We start from the raw sequence: 23,211 nt of genomic DNA, 5'->3' as shown, positions 1-23,211 counted from the left end.
TGAGCTCTTTACAGAATAGTTTCTTTGTAGCTGAACTCTCTACAGAGTGATTTGTTTGTAGCTGAAATCCCTACAAGGTAACTTCTTCTAGCTGATCTCTCTACAGGGTGATTTGTTTGTAGCTGAACTCTCTACAGGTGATTTGTTTGTAGCTGAACTCTACAAGGCGATACTTCTAGGTGATCTCTCTACAGGATTCCTTGTTTCTAACTGAACTCTCAACAGGGTGATCTGTTCATAGCTGAACTTTCTACTGGGTGATTTGTTTGCAGCTGAACTCTCTAAATGGTGGTTTCTTTGTAGCTGAACTCTACAATGTGACTTCTTCTAGCTGAACTCTCTACAAGGTGACTTGTTTCTAGCTGATCTCTCTACAGGGTGACTTGTTTCTAGCTGAAGGTTATTTGTTTGTAGCTGAACTCTCTACATGGTGGTTTCGTTGTAGCTGAACTCTCTACAAGGTAACTTCTTCTAGCTGATCTTTTTCACTGCATATTTGTTTGTAGCTGAGTTCTCTACAGGGTGATTTGTTTGCAGCTGAACTCTCTACATGGGAGTTTCATTGTAGCTGAACTCTCTACAATGTGACTTCTTCTAGCTGAACTCTCTACAGGGTGACTTGTTTCTAGCTGAACTCTCTACAGGTGATTTGTTTGCAGCTGAACTCTCTACATGGTGGTTGCTTTGTAGCTGAACTCTCTAAAAGGTGACTTCTTCTAGCTGAACTCTCTACAGGATGATTTGTTTGCAGCTGGATTCTCTACGTGGTAGTTTCTTTGTAGCTGAACTCTCTACAATGTGACTTCTTCTAACTGAACTCTCTACAGGGTGACTTGTTTTTAGCTGATCTCTCTACAGGGTGACTTGTTTCTAGCTGAACTCTCTACAGGTGATTTGTTTGCAGCTGAACTCTCTACATGGTGGTTTCTTTGTAGCTGAACTCTCTACAAGGTAACTTCTTCTAGCTGATCTTTCTACAGGGTGATTTGTTTGTAGCTGAATTCTCTACAGGGTGATTTATTTGCAGCTTAACTCTCTACAAGGTGACTTCTTCTAGCTGAACTCTCTACAGAGTGATCTGAACTCTCTACAGAGTGATTGATTTTTTTTGCAGCTGAACTCTCTACATGGTGGTTTCTTTGTAACTTAACTCTCTACAGGGTGATTTGTTTGTAGCTGAACTCTCTACAGGGTGATCTGTTCATAGCTGAACTCCCTATAAGGTAACTTCTTCTAGCTAATCTTTCTACAGGGCGATTTGTTTGTAGCTGAGTTCTCTACAGGGTGATTTGTTTGCAGCTGAACTCTACATGGTAGCTTCTTTGTAGCTCTACAATGTTACTTCTTCTAGCTGAACTCTCTACAAGGTGACTTGTTTCTAGCTGATCTCTCTACAGGGTGACTTGTTTCTAGCTGAACTCTCTACAGGTGATTTGTTTGCAGCTGAACTCTCTACATGATTGTTTCTTTGTAGCTGAACTCTCTACAAGGTAATTTCTTCTAGCTGATCTCTCTACAGGCCGATTTGTTTGTAGCTGAACTCTCTACATGATGGTTTCTTTGTAGCTGAACTCTCTACAAGGTGATTTCTTCTATAGCTGATCTTTCTACAGGGTGATTTGTTTGTAGTTAAACTCTCTACACGATAGATCTTTGTAGCTGAACTCTCTACAAGGTAACTTCTTCTAGCTGATCTCTCTACAGGACAATTTGTTTGTACCTGAACTCTCACATGATTGTTTCTTTGAAGCTGAACTCTCTACGAGGTGATTTCTTCTAGCTGATCTTTCTACAGGGTGATTTGTTTGTAGCAGAACTCTCTACAAGGAAACTTCTTCTAGCTGATCTCTCTACAGGGAGATTTGTTTGTAGCTGAACTCTCTATACATGATTTGTTTGCGGCTGAATTCTCTACATGATGGTTTCTTTGTAGCTGAACTCTCTACAAGGTAACTTCTTCTAGCTGATCTCTTTACAGGGTGAATTGTTTGTAGCAGAACGATCTACAAGGTAACTTCTTCTTACTTATCTCTCTACAGGGTGATTTGTTTGTAGCTGAACTTTTTACAAGGAAACCTCTTTTAACTGAGCTCTGTACAGGGTGAATTGTTTGTAGCTGAACTATCTACAAGGTAACTTCTTCTAGCTGATCTCTCTACAGGGTGATTTGTTTGTAGCTGAATTCTGTATAGGTGATTTGTTTGCAGCTGAGCTCTTTACAGAATGGTTTCTTTGTAGCTGAACTCTCTACAAGGTAACTTCTTCTAGCTGATGTATCTACAGGGTCACTAGTTTGTAGCTGAATTCTCTACATGGTGGTTTCTTTGTAACTGAAGTATCTACAAGGTGACATCTTCTAGCTGATCTTTCAACAGGGTGATTTGTTTGTATCTGAGCTCTCTACAAGAAATCTTCTTCTAACTGATGTTTTAACAGGGTGAATTGTTTGTAGCTGAACTCTCTACAGGGTGATTTGTTTGTAGCTGATCTCTATACAGGTTACTTATTTCTAACTGATCTCTTGAATTCTGTTCAGGGTGACTGCTCTATTAGGATGACTGCTCTATTAGAGTATCTCGATCTCGCACTTGCTACACCAAGTTGGATTTCGTGTTATAACTCCGTGGCTTTAAGTCTGATTCTTCTACACCATTGAAGAGCCTTTCTAAGATGATAACTCCATCTGTACAGCGATTTTGAAAGCATTACCCCAAGCGGTTTACCTGGTAGGCGTGGCAAGCATAATAATAATAATAATAATAAAATAAAAATATTAAAAATTAGCTAATCTCGATTGCGTAATTGTTACACACTGTTGATTTTTTCGCTGTATCTTCCTGGTTTTTAGCTCGATTTCTTTCAAACCACAAAAGGTTTGAGGTTCAATAGTTAACCTATTCACCCACCGATTTTCAGCTTCTTCCCATACGCGGTTTACCCTGTAGGCGTGACAACATATTGGTGTTATTTTTTGTGCATAATCGCTCATAGCTCTTTGTCTGTTTATGGTATTCCAGCCAAAGTTGGTACCGAGATGCGCCTTTATACCCCCCTTCTGTGTGCCAAATTTCAAGGCAATCGGATAACGCGTTCGAGTTTTATAGCAGATTTTGTAAGTGTGCGACAAGAAAAAGAAAAATAAGAAGAAAAAAAAAACGAAGAAACTCAGCCAATTTTTGAAGTCGCATATCTCGGGAACGCGCGAAGCGATTTCGCTCAAATTTGGAATGTAGAGTGCTGCAGTTGGGGGGCATGTCCACAGCAAAAATCGTCTTGTTTCATCAAGGAAGCACAGAGCTACGGAGGTGCGAAAATTGCGTTTTCTTTCTTCCTGTCAATATACTCACGGGTGTTACGCGCCGGCTTCTTGGGCCGCACGACACACTACCGTGTGTCTTGATAGTGTTACATTATAAACAGAAATGTATTTTGAACTGCAGACATTGACAATGTCATTGACAGTATGGGTCATTCCATACCAAATCAACAAAAAAAAATCCGGACCCCTTTCGATTTTCGTGAAATTTGGCACAAACATGGACCCTTTCAAGAAACTTTCTTACACCAAAATTTGGCTCATTTTATTGGTCTCCCTTTAAGTTATGACCGCTCAAAGTTTCTGCTGAAAATTTTATGAAGCTTACATGTCTTCAATAAAATGGCCATAACTTTGCTTGTGATTCACGTAGAACCTTCTGGATTAGATTTTTGAAATCCTTATTAAATTCCCTTTCAGGTGATATTTAATAGTTTATAATTGCTCAAAGGAAAAGGTCAAACCACAAAAATGTAGCTTTTTCCTTGGATCTTCATTTTCAAAAATATGTATTCTTTTATTTTTGGTTTAAATGTTGCTCTAATACCCATCATTCATCACTGTGAGTTTAAAGTTGGGACCAATAGTAGATCATGAGTTATAAGTGTTAATGTGTAGCCTTGTAATCACAGCTGTTTGTATGGTTCAAGTATGCAAAGATGCAATACCAATTGCAAGTAACTTTATATAATACTATGTCACAATCATTAATACATTGTTGTTTTGTAAGTAATGTTAATTTGTTTATGTTTTGTAAGAAAACCCAGTAAAAGCTTATACTTAAATACATATATTCAAGTAATTTACCCCTGATCAAGCTTGTATATATTGTTTCTGATTATGACACCAAGTCTATTATACAGTAGTGAAATATTGAACTTGATGACATTTTCACTAGCTACAGTAACTGCTACTGCTACTGTTAGCATTTTATGCTGATTGTTGATATGCAAGTACGTATTTTGATACACAAATGTAGCTATAGTGAAAACTGTCTAAGCCAGTCAGGGCCAATTTTTTTGGCCTTAATATTCAGGTGGCTATTTATATTGTTTGATGTGTATAAATGTCTTACTAGAATAATTTAATGTTGGCCCTTAATAGAAAGGTGGCCTTTTGTTACAGGTGGCCACTAAGACAAGTTCCACTGTAATTTGAAACACTTACAAATAAAACATGATGTTATGTAGCTGCATTCTTTGTTCTTAACACAGGCATGAATGTTTTAATATTGTAATCTACTAGAGATTTTCTAAAAAGTGGTAATGAATGACTGATGCAGTATTAGCAGTCTTTTCAACTTATACCTTCAAAAAATTCAATTGTGTACTAATATCAATGCATCAGATTTCATTGCATATCAAAGTTACATGTGAATGATTGTAGAGACTGTCATGCAATATGTACCACTTTCAGTCTCAAGTTTTACCATAATGCTCTGATTTAACTTTGAAGTTAATTGCCTTGACCCTTTCTTTAATTGATTGTTAATGTATTTCGCTTAAAGCTATAGATATAATCAGTGTGCAATTGCTGTAGTGAACCTTTCTACAATGTAATTTCTATGGAACATTTCTATGATTCTAATTATAGAAGAGCTATATACATTGCTATTTTTATCATGATACAGTTGATGTATGGAGTTAAAGTCAGGTACCTTAGGGCCAAAATTTCTGGGCCTTAATGTGCAGGTAGCTGCTTAATACATTTGCATAAGTGTATAGCAACAATTTAAAATTGGCCCTTATGGAGTGGTGGCCTTTCTATACAGGTGGTAACTTTCCACTCTATTCCATCAAATTTCTGACGAGTAAGTGGTTTTAAAAGTGTACATTTTTCCAGCAAAGACATTGTTTATAGGTACAAACATATAATAAAGTTGGCCTTTAAGTGGTCAGTAGTAGGCTTGCTCTTTCAAAATATGATTCAAAAATGATATACAGTGTAACATACCTTAGCGGCTACTTTAAAGGCCACCTTTTTATAAGAGCCAACTTAAAATAGGATATTTCTACTCTAGTGCAACTTTATGAAGCAGCTATCTAGGTATTAATACCAAGAAGCTTTGGATATCACTAAGACATGGCATTTCAATTCCACTTTACATGTACATATGTATGAATAACTGTCGTTTACATCCATTATACACACATATAAGATTGGAAACTATCATCATAATCTGTGGCTGAATATTACTATGATACAGTAAGTAAAATTGAAAGAATAGATTGGAATATCATTAGTTGTACAGTAAATCCCTTATAAATATAACTACTCCTATAATAAGACCACCTTGTTATAGTGGCCACCTCTATTTTATAGGACACTGAACTTACAGCAAAAACATAATAAGTGATTCCTTTATTAGGCAGCCTTATTATTGCTCCAACTTTCTTAGCTTTAAAAGTGGCTCTGTTAATATGGTTTCACTGTAGTGAGCCCTTGTCAATACTATTTTAATACATAAATGATATTTAACATACCAATTACAATATAAGGCTACTTGCAATTGGTATTAGAAATTACACTGTAAAAATACCATACAAACAGCAGTGATTACAAGGCTACACATTAACACTTATAACTCATGATCTACTATAGGTCCCAACTTTAAACTCACAGTGGTGAATGATGGGTATTAGAGCAACATGTAAACCAAAAATAAATGTAATTAAAGAATATATATTTTTGAAAATGAAGATCAAAGGAAAAAGCTACATTTTTGTGGTTTGACTTTTTCCTTTGAGCAATTATAAAATATTATATATCACCTGAAAGAGAATTTAATAAAGATTTCACAAATCTAAACTAGAAATTTCTACATCAATCACACGCAAAGTTATGGTCATTTTATTGAAGATGTGTAAGCAAAACAAAATTTTCAGCAGAAACTTTGAGTGGTCATAACTTAAAGGGAGACCAATGAAATGAGCTAAATTTTGGTGTGAGAAAGTTTCTTGATAGGGTCCATGTTTGTGCCAAATTTCATGAAAATCGAAAGGGGTCTGGATTTTTTTTGTTGATTTGGTATGGAATGACCCGTATACAACATGCAGATTGTTACTTTTTGTGTGTTGTGGATTCCAATAGGTCCACTGCAATTATGTCTTTTAAAGACAAGGAAAAGTGCATACAAGAGATGTGGCAAAAAGAAAGGATTTTTGATGACTTGCTAGCATTGATCTTACCAGGTATGGTATTCCTACTTGAATTTTACACATGTTATTTGCAAAAGAAAAACACGACACTCACTTGCATAATGGGTTATGCATAGTACATTAGTGTTTCAATGTTGATGTAGTACTGCATGTAACATACATGGGATTGGGATCATGTTATATGTGTGAAACGTGCAACATGCATGCACTTTGACTGTTGCATGAAGTAATTAAATCACTGCATGTTGCATGCATGCAAAATTGAGCATTAATGAAGACTAATTGTATAAAATTTATATATAAATATGCGTATGCTGCATACAGTGATATATGTATAATTATATCATATACGTAGCATGTACTACTACATGCTACGTATATGTATCAACTGCTACTCTTTCCTTTCCATACATCAACAATACCTTCTAAGTCACTATCTGTTAGTTTAGCTGGGGACTCTATAGCTATATTAGAGACAGACAGATTACACCTGTAGTTAGGAGTGAGAGTTTTTATCATGTCATAAGAAGAAAGTTGCTTTAACTGTGCCTTCATATCATTTTCGGGTATGTTTTCCACTCTGTGATTATATCGGATGTTATGACAGCTTCCCTGTTTGTTGAATTTCTATGCAGGGTCTTGGGTAGTTTTTCTGATCCGTAGTGTACTAAAAGTGTACCAATAGCTTCACCATATGTACGTAGGTAGGTCAGGTGAATGCCTTTGGAGCTTTCCTTTGATCAAAAATGTTCATTGTTGATATGACATCGCTTGAAGAAGAATACCATGAAGAAATGTTCTCCTAAATGGCTTTATTGCTTGCTCTTGAAAGGTTCTCTGCTAGAGAAACAATGATCCCTGCTGTTTCCTCAAGTTGCTTACAATCATCTAATAGCTCAAGCACCCAGATAGCTGATGGCAAAATGGAATCATCTAGTGTGTGGAGAGTGGCATTGACTAGACTGGATATCATTGATTCTAATCGCTCAGTCTGCAGTGTCCCACTTAATTTAGCAAATTGAGGAAGAACGTAATCAAGCATGTAAACAACTGCAGCTATGTGCCTCTCGGTAAGAGCTTTGCTAAGACCAAGTGCCTCTGGCTCATCGTTATTCTCATGAATATTATCAAATTGCTCCATAACTCTTTGACAGCCTTCACACACCTCTCATGTGTCAGCCGGCGAGGATCTATTGGTTTGGCAATCTTCAGTTCAGGTAGATCAAGTACTTGTTGGACCATTTAAGAGATTCTGCTTGCTTTGGAGGGTAGTGGAAGAATTTCCAGAGAGCTGTGAGGGTTACATATACATGCTTGATTGGAATTAGCAGCCTGGACACGTACATGCCAATTGCTATAAGTGATGATGACAATGTACAAATAAAGCATGTGGTGCTGTCTTCTTGATCCTTGTCTGGACTCCAGTTTTCTTTCCAGAAAATATACTTGCCCTGTCAAAACCCATTCCAATAATTCTGCTAATTTCAAGTTCCTTCTCCTTCAGACATTCCACAAGAGCAGCATAAATTTTCTCTGCATCAGCTTTTTTGAGATGGACTACTTCCAAAAAATGCTCCTCTGGTACTCCATCTTCCTCCCATTGACAGAACACTGACATCTCTTCAATGGTTGCATGTCTGTGCACTCATCAACTATGATGCTGAAATAAGAAGCTTGGCGAAGACGTGTTTAGTAGGGACTCTGGAAAATGGGTTTCAATGACAGCTACATGCAAAGCATTTCTTGCTGTTTTGTCCAGGAACTAATCTTCACCACTACAAGAAACTACCAATTCAACTGACTTACCAAAATTTGTTGTATGAAGAATGTGCTGGTGAGCAAGAAAATGAGCACAACTAAAGAAGGGTTTTATGGCTTTCCTGTTGAACATTCACTCTTGATCTGTACATTTTGAAGCTGTTGAAAAATTGTTCCTGTGTGTTGTGTTCCCAGGTGTGCTAAAGCTGCTTGATGTGAACACTACTGCTTGCATGAGCTTTCATCTTCTCAACAGTCTTCTTCCAGTTAGTGAAGGGCTCAAACACCACCTGTTCGTTCAAGGGATGTTTTCCATATGCCTTGCACAGTTTACAGGATGCACCTTCACAAGCAACATCATACTTAAGCCAAATAAAGTCTCTTTTCTGATACTTCCTATTGCTGCTAACACTTGACTTGTAGTACAATACTTTGATTGTTTATTTGAATGTTCAACAGAGGTTTTTACTGGAATTATGGAATGTATCTCTCTTCTTCACTACTACTATCACTGTTAGTAGGAACAGCTGACACTAATGGTTTGCTGGAACTTGATGGAATATCCATACTAAAGCCTGAGAACAGCTAGATGGCTCAACTTAGCTAGTATATTATGTGAAACAATCTAGACTCAACTGACTTGTTCTAAATACTGCATGCTCATGATGTCAGCACTTCAAACTTAGCTCAAAGTAAAAACTTCAAAAAAGCCACCAAGATTTGAAGTTCTTATTCTCTGGCGTTAAGTGTTGCCTGTCTTGAATCATGATACTCGTGGTGCTCATGGAGCCAACACTCAAGTGACTGATTAACAGCACAATCTAAATGATTATGATTGCTTAAAGTGCTGTACATTTTGGGTTGTACATTTTGGCAGAATGAGATACAGTAGTGAGGAACTGTACTAGAATACATCAGGAACCGTATTTACCTGAGATTACTTCTGGTCATTTTAAGGCATGTAAAATGTACCAGAGCAACCAACATACATGCATATTTGTTATAACATACATGTTGTATGTATGCATGCTTAGTAAACGTGCATAAAACCATGCATGTTTCATGAATCATACATTTAACATATAATTTCCATACATGTTTTCTTAAAATAATATGCATGGAAGTTGCATGCGACATATGCAACATTTCAAGCAGGGATATGTGTGTAGTACTCATGTAAACATTCACCATGTACTTTATGTGACATGATATTTTCACTTTTGAATAGTTCCAGACATATCAAATGGACTACATTTGGAATCAGTTTATACTCTGGCTATTACAGTGCTGCATCCTACCCATGTACCATTGGATACGAGGTAGAAGCATAGATAATGTATATAGGGACATTATAGGTGACTGGATCTGCGTAAACCCGACACAATCATGCATTATTTGAGTTCCTGCGTATTAAGTATTCATAGTCTACATAGCCTTCTGGAAAAGTTTCAGCCTCATATCCCTACATAATGGCAACAACAGATAGATTGATTTGTACAGCAAGTATAGGAATAATATATTGCAGATGCTTACTATGATTGTAACTTACAAGCAGAATGTTGACATATGGAGTTACAAATTATACCATCATGTTTGCTATGAATAGGAGAATCGATTACTTGTCCTTGTATCGCCTTTCTTCACTACATACAAAGGCAAAATGAAACAGTGAAGAAAGATTGATTGTATACTATTGTTTTGATGTGATATGTAATCAAATGCCCATAACTTGTGTCTACTACAATGAAACAGATTTTCTAACTCCTCTTGAGTAGGAGAATAAGGTGTTAGACTCTTTCTTTACTAAGAACAAAGCGTTCAAAAAGATTTTTTAAAAAGTACACAACTATTTCACCCATTGTTAATTTGATTTGTGTTGGGTTTTCACATATCTGGTCACATATGTGATTTCACATTTAATGCAGTATACTTGTGTCCATATATCTTGAGTTTCATACTTTTATCCTTTGTTTGCAAGCAGTTTATTTGTAAAATACAATAGTTGTAGCTTCACATATCACAAAGGTGGAGTGGCCGAGTGGTTAAGGCGATGGATTGCTAATCCATTGTGCTCTGCACGCGTGGGTTCAAATCCCATCTCCATCGATTTTTTTTTCTGGCAACTTTGATTTATCTATCAAGTGTAAGGAGCAATTATAAATTTTATATTTGAGTAGGGGATCATAGAAATAAAAAAAAAAGGTAATGGAACAAGAGAGGCTATAATTGACCAACTTAAAAAGTGTGCCCCCAACTAACAATTACTAGAAAGCAGTATGGCAATTCCAATTCACTTTCAATAGTTGCACAGCATTGCAAATGAATATTATTGAAGTGCTTCTACAATCAATTCACTCACTATGGAATTACGGAAAAATTTTGTCCTAGTATATTTGCATGGAAGGATCAAAGCGATGCCGTGTATCGTATTGTCCATACAGTACTAATCAGCAGCATAACAGTACTGTATGAGTCAGTTATGAAGCTAATTGGACAAATACAGTACAGTTATGTGCTTAATTGGGCAAATACAGTACAGTTATGTGGAGAATTTATTTAAGGAATGTTACGTTAACAACACTAAATCACTAAAACCAGCCAAACTAATCCTACGAGTTTGTTCTACAGCTAGAAATAGATTGTATAAACACTTACTGATCGTCTGATCGCGAAGCTTTTTAAACATGACTCCACTAAGACAGCACGATTGATCACGTGTGTGACGTAAATCGCTACAACTAGCCAAACTAATGCTATTAGTTCATTCTACAACTAGAAATGGATTAGTTAAACACTTACTGATATCTTGATCACCGAAAATCGCAGCGGTTTGAGTACTAGAGAAAATCGCTCCAAGCCAGACGACCAGGAAGTACAATCATAGATTATATATTCGTTACCCGGGATATGAAACGGAGTACTTTGCTTTTGATACTCTGCATTGTTGAGGCGCTTAATTAGAATGCACTATAATAATGTGGGCGACAATAGCTGTGACTCCCAAATAACTTCCAACTTTACAATATCTCGCTTCTATCCAAAATATTAACTGCAAAAACTTATATCACATATTAAATTTATATTTAATTTGCAAAATTTAATTTGGCTTAATTTTAGATTATTCTTTATCTCTAGTTTTCATCTGTTGTTCTTTATACTAATTCTAAATTAATAAATTAATGAAACTTGAATACAAAAATTGATACAAAGTGTCAATTTTTGTATTCATTGAATGGCAAATGTATGACGAGTGAGTCTGATATAATGGCTTGTTTGAAAAACATGAAGCCCTTACTGGAGGTAAGCCATCTAACGTTGTGCTGAGCTAGCTACTGCAGTCAGCTAATTCCGTAATTTGTAGCCAGCTCACATTTTCCCCAACAGCTGAACAAATTTTCAGGGAAGCTATATATGATGTGGACGATTCATTTCAATTGCCATGCTAGACTGGCAGTCGAAAGTGCATTGCAGTTAAGAGCTTGGATAGAAGAAGGACATGATAGAAGTGTTTATGAAGAATTTGTCATTGCTTTGTTTGAAAGTCTAAATGCCTGTTTTAAAGATTCATCAAATTCACTCAAGACTAAAAAGAACACATGTGGAGATCCTTTCATATATTGCAAACCTCACCTGATTTTAAAACACGATGGCATTGCTTCCTCTCTAAGGGAACATCCATCAAGCCAACTGTAACATTCTATCAACACAGGCTGTGGGACCAGGTGTCCTACAGACCTTCAGCACTTGTGCTATAAAGCTTTAATAAATTAACTAGTGTCCGTTTGGTTCTACTTGGGGTACTTAGAGATAATGAGTCACTCTCTAGAATTCCTATGGATATAATTACATGAAAATAACAAGGAGAAAACACCCTGACTGCCTGGTAGACTCCTGTAAACGTTCATCGGATGGCTGCAGGTTCGAGGCTACCTAGGTCCAGTCATGGATTTTTTCTCCTTCCTGCGACTCAACACACCTTATGTAACTAATGTCTTTGAGCAGGCTGTAGGACCAGAAAGCTATAATAAATAATAAAAAAACACATTACAATGGTGTGTTTTAAAGAGTTGATAAAAGCAAAATTTTCTATCTTTGTTGGGCAATCTGGAAATCCAACTTTTAAACTTAGCACTGAAAAAGCCAATGTGTTATGGTATGCTGCTGGCTATGTTTGTCACAAACTGATTAAGAAGCTTGAAATGTCATCTATGGATAGACGAATGGAGTTGATAAGTTTGTTTACCAATCTAGCTGGTGGTGAAGGTAATGGTATGGTTGAAGACTGGACAAATCTACTTGACCGAGGAGGGTTGTGCCAATATACATACATGTATTTTGTTGCCATGGAAGAAGTTCAGTTGAACCTCCAGACATTGCAAGTCAAAACCACAGGTCAACACAACTTAAGGTTACGGGCTACCCATTAAATAATTTTGTAGACGCTTTGCTTATAGTTCTGTTTTAACCGTTTTGCACGGAAGAACTCACTAAAATAACATGGTATATTAACGTACAAGAAATACCAAAAGCGGCGATACACTCAACAAGAGATGTGCTTGTACAGAAATGCAGGCACTAAACAGCGAAACTGTTGAGTTGCTATTCATCAAAAACCAGGTTTCATGGGAAGCCAGACCATGATAATCAGCATTAATAAGCTATTACTTAGTGATTTCTAGGTCCTCACGAACGAATTGAGTTGTTATCCGATTGTAACAGCACTGTAGTGCACTCGCGGTATTTCCGTAGCAGAACTAATCGCCATTATCCTTGAAAGATACGATAATTAACCAGCTTCTAGTCAGCTTTCCCACAAAGTCTCCACGACAGGACCTAGATAATATAACCACCCATTGACACTGCCATAAAAAATTAGTGCTAATTGGCTGACAGCTGCTATTTTTGATGAATAATAACCACATTAAGCAGTAGCGCTAAACGCTGGTTCAACCACATTGCGGGGACTTAATTTTACGCTTGACTACCTTCCGCAGTAAATTATTAACACTCACTTTGTATGATTCCTCCGCTATTATCACGTGGCTATACAATGCTTTAAAGTTAACAACCTTCTCACTAACACCTGCTCGAGTTTCGTGCCAGTATTGCACCAACCATTATCGCGCATTGAAAAATAATAACTTATTATTAAGCGCCTAACCCGTAACCTTAAAAGAAGCTTTTAGCGTTGCTGCTAATGAGAATGTATTGTATTATTGGTCACTGCTAACAGAAGAAGTTGATGACATTGATTCCAGTAAGCATTTTTGATGATAAGTGAGTTATGGGTGACAATTCGTAAGTTTGCCTTTGCAAGTGCTTGGATGGAGTTGCACAAACAAGCATTACAAAATGGGCTCCAGAAATCTCAAGCATTAAGAAAAACTCTTTCTGCTTATTCTGTATAATATAATTACTTAGAAAATGGTATGCATAATTCCCTTTGGTCTTTGGAAGATAATGAGGTCTTTAAAATCCACTTAGAGACCTGCTAACAGAAAGACTCAAGCATTGCAAATCTAACTTTCGATCATTGGTTTGGTATGCTCTTCCAAGCACATGCAGGCTGATAGCCCACAGTGAGTGACTATAGTCACCCAAGCCAACAGCATTGCAACCATTCCATTCCTTTTATAAGCATGCCAAAAGGAATTCGATTGTGGGTTTAAATTATGCTTAAAGGAATTTGATTGTGGATTTGAATTATGCTTAAAGACAAGTGATTGTGGATTTAATGTTGTGTCAAAATGATGCAGGTTGCAGTGTTTAGTAAAGGAAAGTTACAAGTGCAGTAAAAAAAATCAAGTGTAGTGAAAAAGAATGAAGTTACAATTGCAGTGAAAAGAATAAAGTTACAATTGCAGTGAAAAAAGATGAAGTTACAACTGCAGTGAATAGGATAAAACTGTACAAGAGAAGTATCTAGTGTGTACACATATTCATTTACATTATCACTTATAATTAATGTTGATTGTAAAATTCGAAGATCCAGTGAAGGTCATGTTTGGCATTTTGTTTTCTTCTCCCTTGGAGCCACCATCATTTTTCATTTTCTGAATCGTATTCTTTCGATCAACATCATCTAGCACGTTATTATTAGTACCAGAAACAGTATTATTAAGAACATCTGAAGTGAGTGGCCGCAGCTTTTCGCCAATCCGTTTATAAGACCTAACAGCTGTGTTGGAATGTCTAGTTCTTTGCATAATAAGCTGCTCATCAACCCCTGCCTCGAACAAACGAGTTGCAGTGGTAGCCTTTAAAGAGTGGTTAGTATAATAACCAGCAATACCAGCAGATTTGAATAAATTTGGGACCATCTTCTGCAACATGTTGTGTCCAATAGGAACAGTACTAAACCCGCAGTCTCCTTTTGGGCAAACAAGTAGCTTCAAATAAAACGCATCGTCAGGTCGATTCTTAGGGCACACAGACATGTAAAATTTATACAACCTTATTAAGCACCTTTCAGGAGTATCAACATTTTGATAATGCACCACTACTTATGGCTCTTTCTTTCTAGATACAAGGCCTCCCTGGTTAGCCTTAGACACATCTTCAGTGTACTTTAAGTACACCCTTTCATTGGGAGGTTCAAACAGCTCAATTTGAGAAGGCCTAAATCTAAGTTGTCTGTGTTCTGCTCCACTTCTTAATGAAAACAAAAGGCTACAATAAAACACAATCGTGTTGATAAGTTGCTGAGGATTTGAATCTCCCAGAAGGTTCTTCTCCCAAAACAAATTTTCATGGCTTTGGCTGATAACTTCTGCTTTTCTGGGTTGATATTTCCCAGTGCCCCTTAACTCTTTCATACGAGCATCTAATGTTCCCCAGAATTATATAAACTCAGGATTACTTAAAATATCAACTTCAGCTTGGTTGGCTATTTTAAGCAACCTGAGTAATCCGCAACAAATTTGATAAATTGCATCTGGAACGTAAGGTTTTTCATCCTTTCTTCTTACCTCCAAGACAAATTTAGAGAGCTAAAAATTCATGGCAGGTACTGTCATTGTTGTGAAATCTTCTTCAAGGACATTTTGCTCTTCTTCCTCCTCAACTGGTGGCAAGCTCTTTCGATGCACAACCAATCACGCCACAATGATGATGCCCAAACATTTTGCCCTCGCGTCTTTGCTGGGACGCCAGATTTTCTTGTTTCTTTAACTTGGGCATTAGATTTGGGGCTTCCAAACTGGCTATTAGTAGTCATAGCCGGATAGTCATTAACACTTTCTTTAGCCTTCTTCTCCATCTGGTTTTTACCTGCCTGTTCTTCATATTGTTGTGACGCCATAAGTAACAATTCATCCTCATCACATTTATTAGTTTCCTCCTCCATCAAGGTTCTGCGAGCTTGTTCTTTGTATTGTTGCGATGCCAGAAGAAACAATTCGCTATCGCCGTTATCTTCGCTATCGCTGGACTCCCATGGTGATCCTAATCCTAATTTGAACTTTTTGGGACATTTCCACCCAGGAGGTGGGCATTTGGGATGGTAAGGAATAAGCTCACTCTTCTTCATTTCTCAACCACACTTTGAAGTCAAATTTCATTGGATATAATACAATGACGATTTCGAAACGACAAATTATCTAAACCCACAATGACTCCACCTAAGTGCCCATATAAAACTGGCCCCATTATCTAAGTCAGTTAGAGACCACGCCCTCGGATCTTCGTGGATTTTTAAAACCGAGTGAAGTGAGGTTTTTAAAATCTACGGAGATCCTCGTTCTAGGTCTCTAACCTACACTTTATTATTGATTATATAGAATATAGCTGTATGTATTTGGTTAAAATTGTGAGTAACAAACTTATATGCATGCATGGTGATTACTTCTTAGCACGCTTTCTTCTTGGTAAAGATGTGTTTTCCTTTTCCATATCTAAAGGTCTTTTGGTGCTTGCTCTGCAGTTTCCCTTTACAGCGCCTTGACAGATAGATCTAATTACTGTGATTTGCTAAGTGTTGTTTAAGAACTCATGCACGTTGGGATTTTCATGTATTCTTCCCCGTTGATGTTGCATACTAAAGAATCCTTCCAAAGAGTCCTGGCACAACTTTTCACTCAGAAATGCTTCCACTCCAGGAATGTTGAAAATAAATCTCACTAATTCCACAAATGATGACACTACAAAATATGAACCATGCATGAAAGATGAAATGGTATTGTACTGTCATACCATAATAGTTATACATGTAGCTGTTATGTAAACCTGTAATGTGTAATCCATTTCGAGTTTCCAAGCTAAGTAACATTTTGTTAGCTTCCTTCTCACTCAGTTTTTCTTCTTTCCTTTTCTTTCCACACTTTGTGTCTACTTTTATATGAAACGTAGTTAATCTTTCATTTCATCAGTTTACCTGTAATCGAAAATCACTTTTGCCTTGATATGGTGACTTGAAAGGATTTGTGGAATGCTGGCCAGAAACAAAATTCCGGACATTCACGCAATCAAAGAATTTGTCAAACATATCAACAAATTTAATGATCCCCTCTGCTTCCTTTCCAAGTATTTTGTGGAGACCCTTCATAACAGTGTTGCTCAGTGCCTGAACATTAAAATTGAATACACAAAGGCACGTGCTAATTTGGATTTTATCTTAACATACTTGTGCAGCTAAATCCACCCTCATCTTGTGAAAATGCTGTTAGGTAGACATGTTCATATTTAAGTTTGGGCACAAGCATCAGTCCTGTTGTCCCCCGGTTCTGATGGTAAAGTTGCAGTAGATGGCTCCATTTGATATGTTTTCCATCACACTACATGTATAATAAATGAATGGTAATGCATGCATGTGTAGAGTATACATGTGTAATATGCATGTTTGACATATATACAAGCATATGATAACGTATAGCTATGGCAACATACATACACTTCACGCTCAGTATTATATATTATAAAATTGGCCACATACCCACAAATTCCTTTTCCTACTTGCCCAACAGTTGCGTACTGTTTTGATGAGATGGGGAGGGTCCGAGATAAAGTATATATGCCACTGTTCATCAGCATATGGATTCAATGTCTTGTTGACAAGGGCTTTCGAACTGTCATCATGAAGCTTAAAGAAATGGTGGTTAACTGAAAGACCATCTGCAGTTACTGCCATTACTTTGAAGCCTCATCTTTCTAGCCTTGACACGGCATCCCAAAAGGGAAGAAATATCTGTTCTCCCGTCAGTGTAGCACAAGGAAATTGTGCATATGGAAGCTCCAAATCAGATAACAGCCCCCTCACCATAAACACCAACATGGAATTGGCTAGCACTGGTCGTGGGGGAGTTGTGTCATTTATGGACATTTGGCATTCCATTAAATGGCTGTATATATCCCCAATGTCAACAAATCCTGTCAGTACTCCTGCATATGTACATGGGAATATATAAATATTTTTATCATTTGCAACATGCTTGAATGTGTGTGAAGGCATACCCATGCATGTACATATAGTAGTAATACCTGTGCTTTTATTATAAACAAGATCTTCCTTTATGTGCATTTCGTCTAATATTGTGATATACTTCTGGAATTCAGTGCAAGATGTGATATCAGCAGCCTCCATCAGCTGCCGATCTACTACTGTCGAAAATCCTGTAGCTGCTGCAACAAAGTGGGTGTAATCTTTCTTTCAGTGTTCGCTGAGATGGCAGTTTTATTACACCTGAAATATTGGGTGCATTACACATTATTATGTTCAAAATTAATGTAGACCTGAATCCCGGAGTCATATGCACCACTTAATTTATTTTGCAGGTACAGACACCACTTTATTATTAAAGGGTGCCACCTCATTGTTCTTGAGTCTTTAACAGATGCAGCCTGCGTTTGTTGTTCCCAGAAAAGGTGTGGAAACGACTGTGGTGGAAATTCTAGTTTAATTTGCTTTTCATTCTTCTTCATGATGCGCACAAAGTCGTCCTTTGTTTGCTAGTCAACATCAATTCCAGTGTCATTTATTGATCTAGCAAGTTTGTCCTTTAGATATTGGAGTTGCTTCTTAGATGAAATGACTGCATTGTGGAGTTTACGTAACCGTTCTTCTTTTTCGCTAGGAGACAAATAGCAATAGTTTGTGTGACTACTGATATTGGTGTTGTCATTATTTGATTGCAGTTGTCTCTGGTGTCGGTTCAGCATAGCATGCAAGGATCTCCTATATGGTTCACAAGCAGAGTTCTCCACCACCGTAAAATAGCTAATTAAGCACGTGGGCTAATTTTAATGGTGACAAATGGGCATTGTACGGCTTCACATAATTACTTCAGCGCCACCTTAAACTCACTTTTAAATGAACAAACAACGAAGTAGAGTTAATGGTTTTGCCATATCGCTGAACTAGAATGTGGAGTGCACAGAAATAATTAACAATGCGGATAGGAATTTTGGAATGTACGGTTGCTATTGGAGTGCACCGCTACGTTTCATATCCCGGGTAATGAATATATAATCTATGGTACAATATAATACTTAAAGCACTGCCTATGCTTGTGTGTATGAAAAATACAGCACTTGGGAGATGTCTCGAGGCAAATACAGCACTTGGCTTCACCTCGTGCTGTATTAGCCTCTCGAGATGCCCCTTTGTGCTGTATTTTCCATACACACGCATGGCAGTGCTTTAACTATAACCAGTTGCACTGAGGCCATCAAGTGTTACTGCGAATCAACACCTACATTGTAGTACAGAAAGAAAATAATGGATCACAAGGGAGGACAAAGGCAACTCCATGATGCATGCACTGTAGTACTGCTGTTGGCGAAAAGGCATCTCATGCCTAAGGTTGAACAGCAAAGAATTCAAACCTGCAGTATTAACCGTAGTTGAGTTATGATTGACTGGAGGCATCAGTTTTATACTGTGTTTACACTGCACAGTTTGCAAATCGGTTTATGAAACCACGACATCCCATTTATGGGCATGTGTTTAGAACACTATAATGAAGCGTGCTAGCCTGGAAAATGGCATAAAGTAGGGCTCTGTTAATGGGTGGTTAGGAAGAAAAACACGGTTGTGCTCTAGGAATGGTTAATGGCTTATACCAGCCGTTAATAGTGTTGAATTGTTCCATTCGATATAGTGTTTCTTTTATCCATTTAAGCTTTATTTTGATATAATATCTAGTGGACGCATCGAATATAGAAAACCGAACCGAGTCGTGTTGGCATAGCAGTTTTATGAGGGCTGGTTTGGCTCAGTTCGGTGGGTGTTTATACTGTAGTAAAAACCGAGATGAGTCATGCCGAACCAAGCCAGCACATAATATGAGGAAAGTTAGTTAGCAGAGAATTTTAGTTAAATACGGGTCTTTGCAATTGAATTTGTCTTGTTTGGAGTAGAGTTTGTTGGTTTTACATTAGAATTTGCACAAGAATTCAATTCGCCCAAGAATTTGTTTGTGACAAGATTGGCAGTTGCAGTAAACACAAAACAAGATGTAACAGCTGCTTCATTGTTGTAAGCAATTCCTTTATAAGGCAATAATTCTGTTTCAGCTTCAACAGCATTTGCAATTGTACTTCACCATTGGTGATGGGTGTGGTCACTCACAAACAAGCTAATTAACTCGATGGCTTAGCGTATAACTAGCTTCAGTTACCCCGTAGTGTCTCAAGTGGTATTCTCCATGGCAAAAATGATCCACCTTGTGATGAGTGGCTGGTTTATTGCAGTCAATGTAACTATGACAAATTCTTGTGCAAACGTGACAAATTCTAATACAAAAGTAATGAATTGAAGTCAATTGTAAAGGTTACGAATTCAATTGCAAAAACCTGTAAAAATATTCCATAGGAATTTGTGGGAAAGGTTTGGGATTGCTTTGAAGGCATTTTTGGGCCCAATTATGCCTAACCAATACTGTCAAGCTGTTGTGAAGAAGTAAGGCTGGTTTTTTTGTGGTATTTTTGGGTACCTTCATGATCCCTACTATACTGTACTGCTATACTGTATGACATGTCTTGATATTTTAGTATGGAACTTGATATGGGTTGGGACCCACTATGTGGATCACATAATCACCTCATTGCTGCTCAGTCATCTTTGTGTCAGCTACTACGGAATCCTGATGATGGTGGTGTTAGTGTACTGAGTTGGCAAAGTTATCAGGAAATATTTCCTATTGAGCCATCACTTCTTCATATTAGTGAGGGCATTTGTTAGTGTATAAAGTGTCACCCAGGTTACTTTTGTCTAGTTCTTGCATGTATATATGAGTATTCAAATGACATTTCTGTCTAAAGAGTATAGTAGCCCTTACAAAGATGTGTATGCAATTGGTATACATTCTGTATGCATACGGTCACTAAATTATTTGTATAATATATATGTACTTGTGTATGTGTACAAAAGGCTAGTTTTGGCCATTTTGTACACATACAACTGTTTATAAATTTTATGTAAAGATTTGTATGCATACAAATGTTTGTAAATTGTATGCAAACAAGGTAACGCATACGCTTGCATCTATTTTATATACAAACTGTATGCATACTGTACATATTCAGTATGTATTCACTGCATTCGAATTGTATGTAATTTGTATTCAGTTGCATGCAAATCGTATGTATGCTATTTGGATTACTGTATTGTTGTTAATAAAAATGAAATAATATATAGGCAAACATATAGTATAATATATATATATATATAGTTATATATAACTGTGTTCAATCAACATCTAATCGTCATCATCATCAGTTACTTTTTTTCCCCTTCTAGCTAAACAACAACAGTTGTTTATGACGATGTTGATCGCACTGTTTGTCACTATACCAGGAAACCTCGCACTGAAATGTTCATACATCAAGCCTAAATATATAACAGTTTATATAATTATCACATAGATGGGTTCATACCTTTTATTGCATCAAGTTTATTACTGTCAAGACCAGTGTATTTTGAGTTACGTCTACCAACTGCACAAGACGCAGCCAGGATATCTGGGCCAAACACAATTGCCACAATCCTCCGAAGGGCTGGCTTCCATTGAATACTCCCATTGGTGCAGTACATTTTGATGGTAATCTTCTGCTCCCTCGTGAGCTGCAGTACTGCCAGGTCATCTTGCTCTCCTTCATTGTCAATGATCCTTCCCTGCCTTATTTCAGCAAGTTGATCTTCAACTGCCTTAAGTCTATGATCAAAATCCTTAAGGTTTTCATAAAGTTCTGAAAGTGCAGGATCAGATCTACTTGCTGAAATAAGGCTAGGTTGGGTGACGGTTGGAGGATAGCTCCATGTAGTAGATGATTGTGGGTATACGGGATAGGATGAGTAAGAGGGGGGTAGTATGGGGGGGCAAGGTAGTTCCAGGTACTGGTGGCAGGAGTGTAATTCTGACTGCCAGCAGTTAAGGTGATGGTTTGGCTGGCAGTTACACTAGTTGTTCGGCTGGCTGTAGTGGCTTGGCTGGCTGTTACAGTAGTGGTTCGGCTGGCTGTATTGGTTCGGCTGGCTGTAGTGGTTCGGCTGGCTGTAGTGGTTCGGTTGGCTGTAGTGGTTCGGCTGGCTGTAGTGGTTCGGTTGGCTGTAGTGGTTCGGTTGGCTGTAGTGGTTCGGTTGGCTGTAGTGGTTCGGTTGGCTGTAGTGGTTCGGCTGGCTGTAGTGGTTTGGCTGGTTGTAGTGGTTCTGCTTGCTTGGCTGGCTGTTACGGTAGTGGTTCGGCTTGCATGGCTGGCAGCCAAAGTAGTGGTTGCACTAACTGTGACAGAACTACTGTCAGTAGATTCAGCTAACAAAGACATGAAAGGCAATGGGGGTGGCAAAGGTGGTACGTAGTCATCATCATCACTATAGTCAGCTAGAATTTCTTCTTCCAGTCTGTCAGTCGATTCCCATTGCTGAGGTTGCAAATTTCTCTTCTTACTTTTCTTCTGGGCAGGTGGTGGTACATGCTGCTTATTCATTTGACTTTTTAGAGTAGGCTCATCATTCCCTAAAATATCATGCATATATAATGTACTATAAAATGTGACCGGATTTGCGAAAAGGTACCTTTTCCACACATTTTACATGCCAGGAAACAAAATGATGTAACGCTTGACTCTTTACACTGATTAACTTGTTCTTAGTTTAAACATGTAGCCTGATACTTTAGCTGCACTCATGTAACATTTCAGGTAATTATAAGCAATGAAACAAAAGTTATGAAACTTTGAAGTTCAAAAAATTGGTCAAATTTTGTGTGTGAAAAAGGTACCTTTTTGCAAATCCGGTCACAAATTGTATTTGCCTTACCAACTGCTATCACCTTAGCTCGATACATCCTCTTCTGTTTCTTCCACCTAATCATGACGTTTTGGCCTGGGGAAGCTACTCCTTCCGTGATTGTGTTGCATCTAATCACGCTCTTCCTTCCATCCTCCCACACTACGTATGCGAATGTCGGGTCTTCCATTCTAAGCTACCTAAACGCAAGTTAGCTACAGCTAGATAATTCTGTAGCTACGTATACATACTTACCGTTTGGTGTACACGAAGTTGTAAGACTACGAGGACTGCAATGCACCCAAAGCGCTAACTACTACGCCACGCACACACAAGAAGAAAACAGAACGATTAAGTCCAGGCGAAAGCGTTAATGGCTTGCGCCTTTTTAATACTAAAATTTGATTGGTTGTAGTAACGCGGGTATACAGCTATATCTCCCGCACTCGTCGTAGAATCGCGCAAGATGGCCAGCAACTCGGCTCTTCCCAAGCGAAAGCGCCGAGGTCCTTACCTGCAGTATTTGCAGATGGGTAATCCCTTGACAGCAATGCCTCAGAGAACTCGGCTTCGTTACCGTGAACGGATGGATCAGCCATTACGTAAGTTTTTTTTTAAAATTAGTGTTAGCGGTATAGTCATGTCAGCCACACGTAAAAGGCTATTTTTGGGGATTCTTAAGAGGATTTTAGGGTTCAATCTTGAAATTAAGATTAATTTGCCACAATTTAAGGCAGTAAAACAGCTGTACGTTTTCC

General features: G+C 37.8%; 1 protein-coding gene and 1 non-coding gene across 3 annotated transcripts in view; both read left to right on the top strand.

Moving 5' to 3' along the window:
• Positions 1 to 23,211, top strand: part of LOC136256229 (uncharacterized) — an 89,272-nt gene that overhangs the window by 11,138 nt on the left and 54,923 nt on the right. For both annotated transcript variants that reach the window (XM_066049164.1, XM_066049163.1), the window contains exons 9-11: positions 6,407 to 6,507; positions 9,461 to 9,551; positions 20,218 to 20,390. In XM_066049164.1, coding sequence (XP_065905236.1) covers positions 6,407 to 6,507; positions 9,461 to 9,551; positions 20,218 to 20,390 — 365 coding nt within the window. The remainder of the gene's footprint in view (positions 1 to 6,406; positions 6,508 to 9,460; positions 9,552 to 20,217; positions 20,391 to 23,211) is intronic.
• On the top strand, positions 10,257 to 10,338 carry Trnas-gcu (transfer RNA serine (anticodon GCU)). Its single transcript has one exon. It is a non-coding gene; the product is annotated as a tRNA-Ser (tRNA).

This window comes from Dysidea avara, chromosome 5 (assembly GCF_963678975.1).
Source record: "Dysidea avara chromosome 5, odDysAvar1.4, whole genome shotgun sequence".
In the NCBI taxonomy this organism is placed as follows: domain Eukaryota; kingdom Metazoa; phylum Porifera; class Demospongiae; order Dictyoceratida; family Dysideidae; genus Dysidea; species Dysidea avara.
This window is presented reverse-complemented; position numbering and strand designations above follow the sequence as displayed.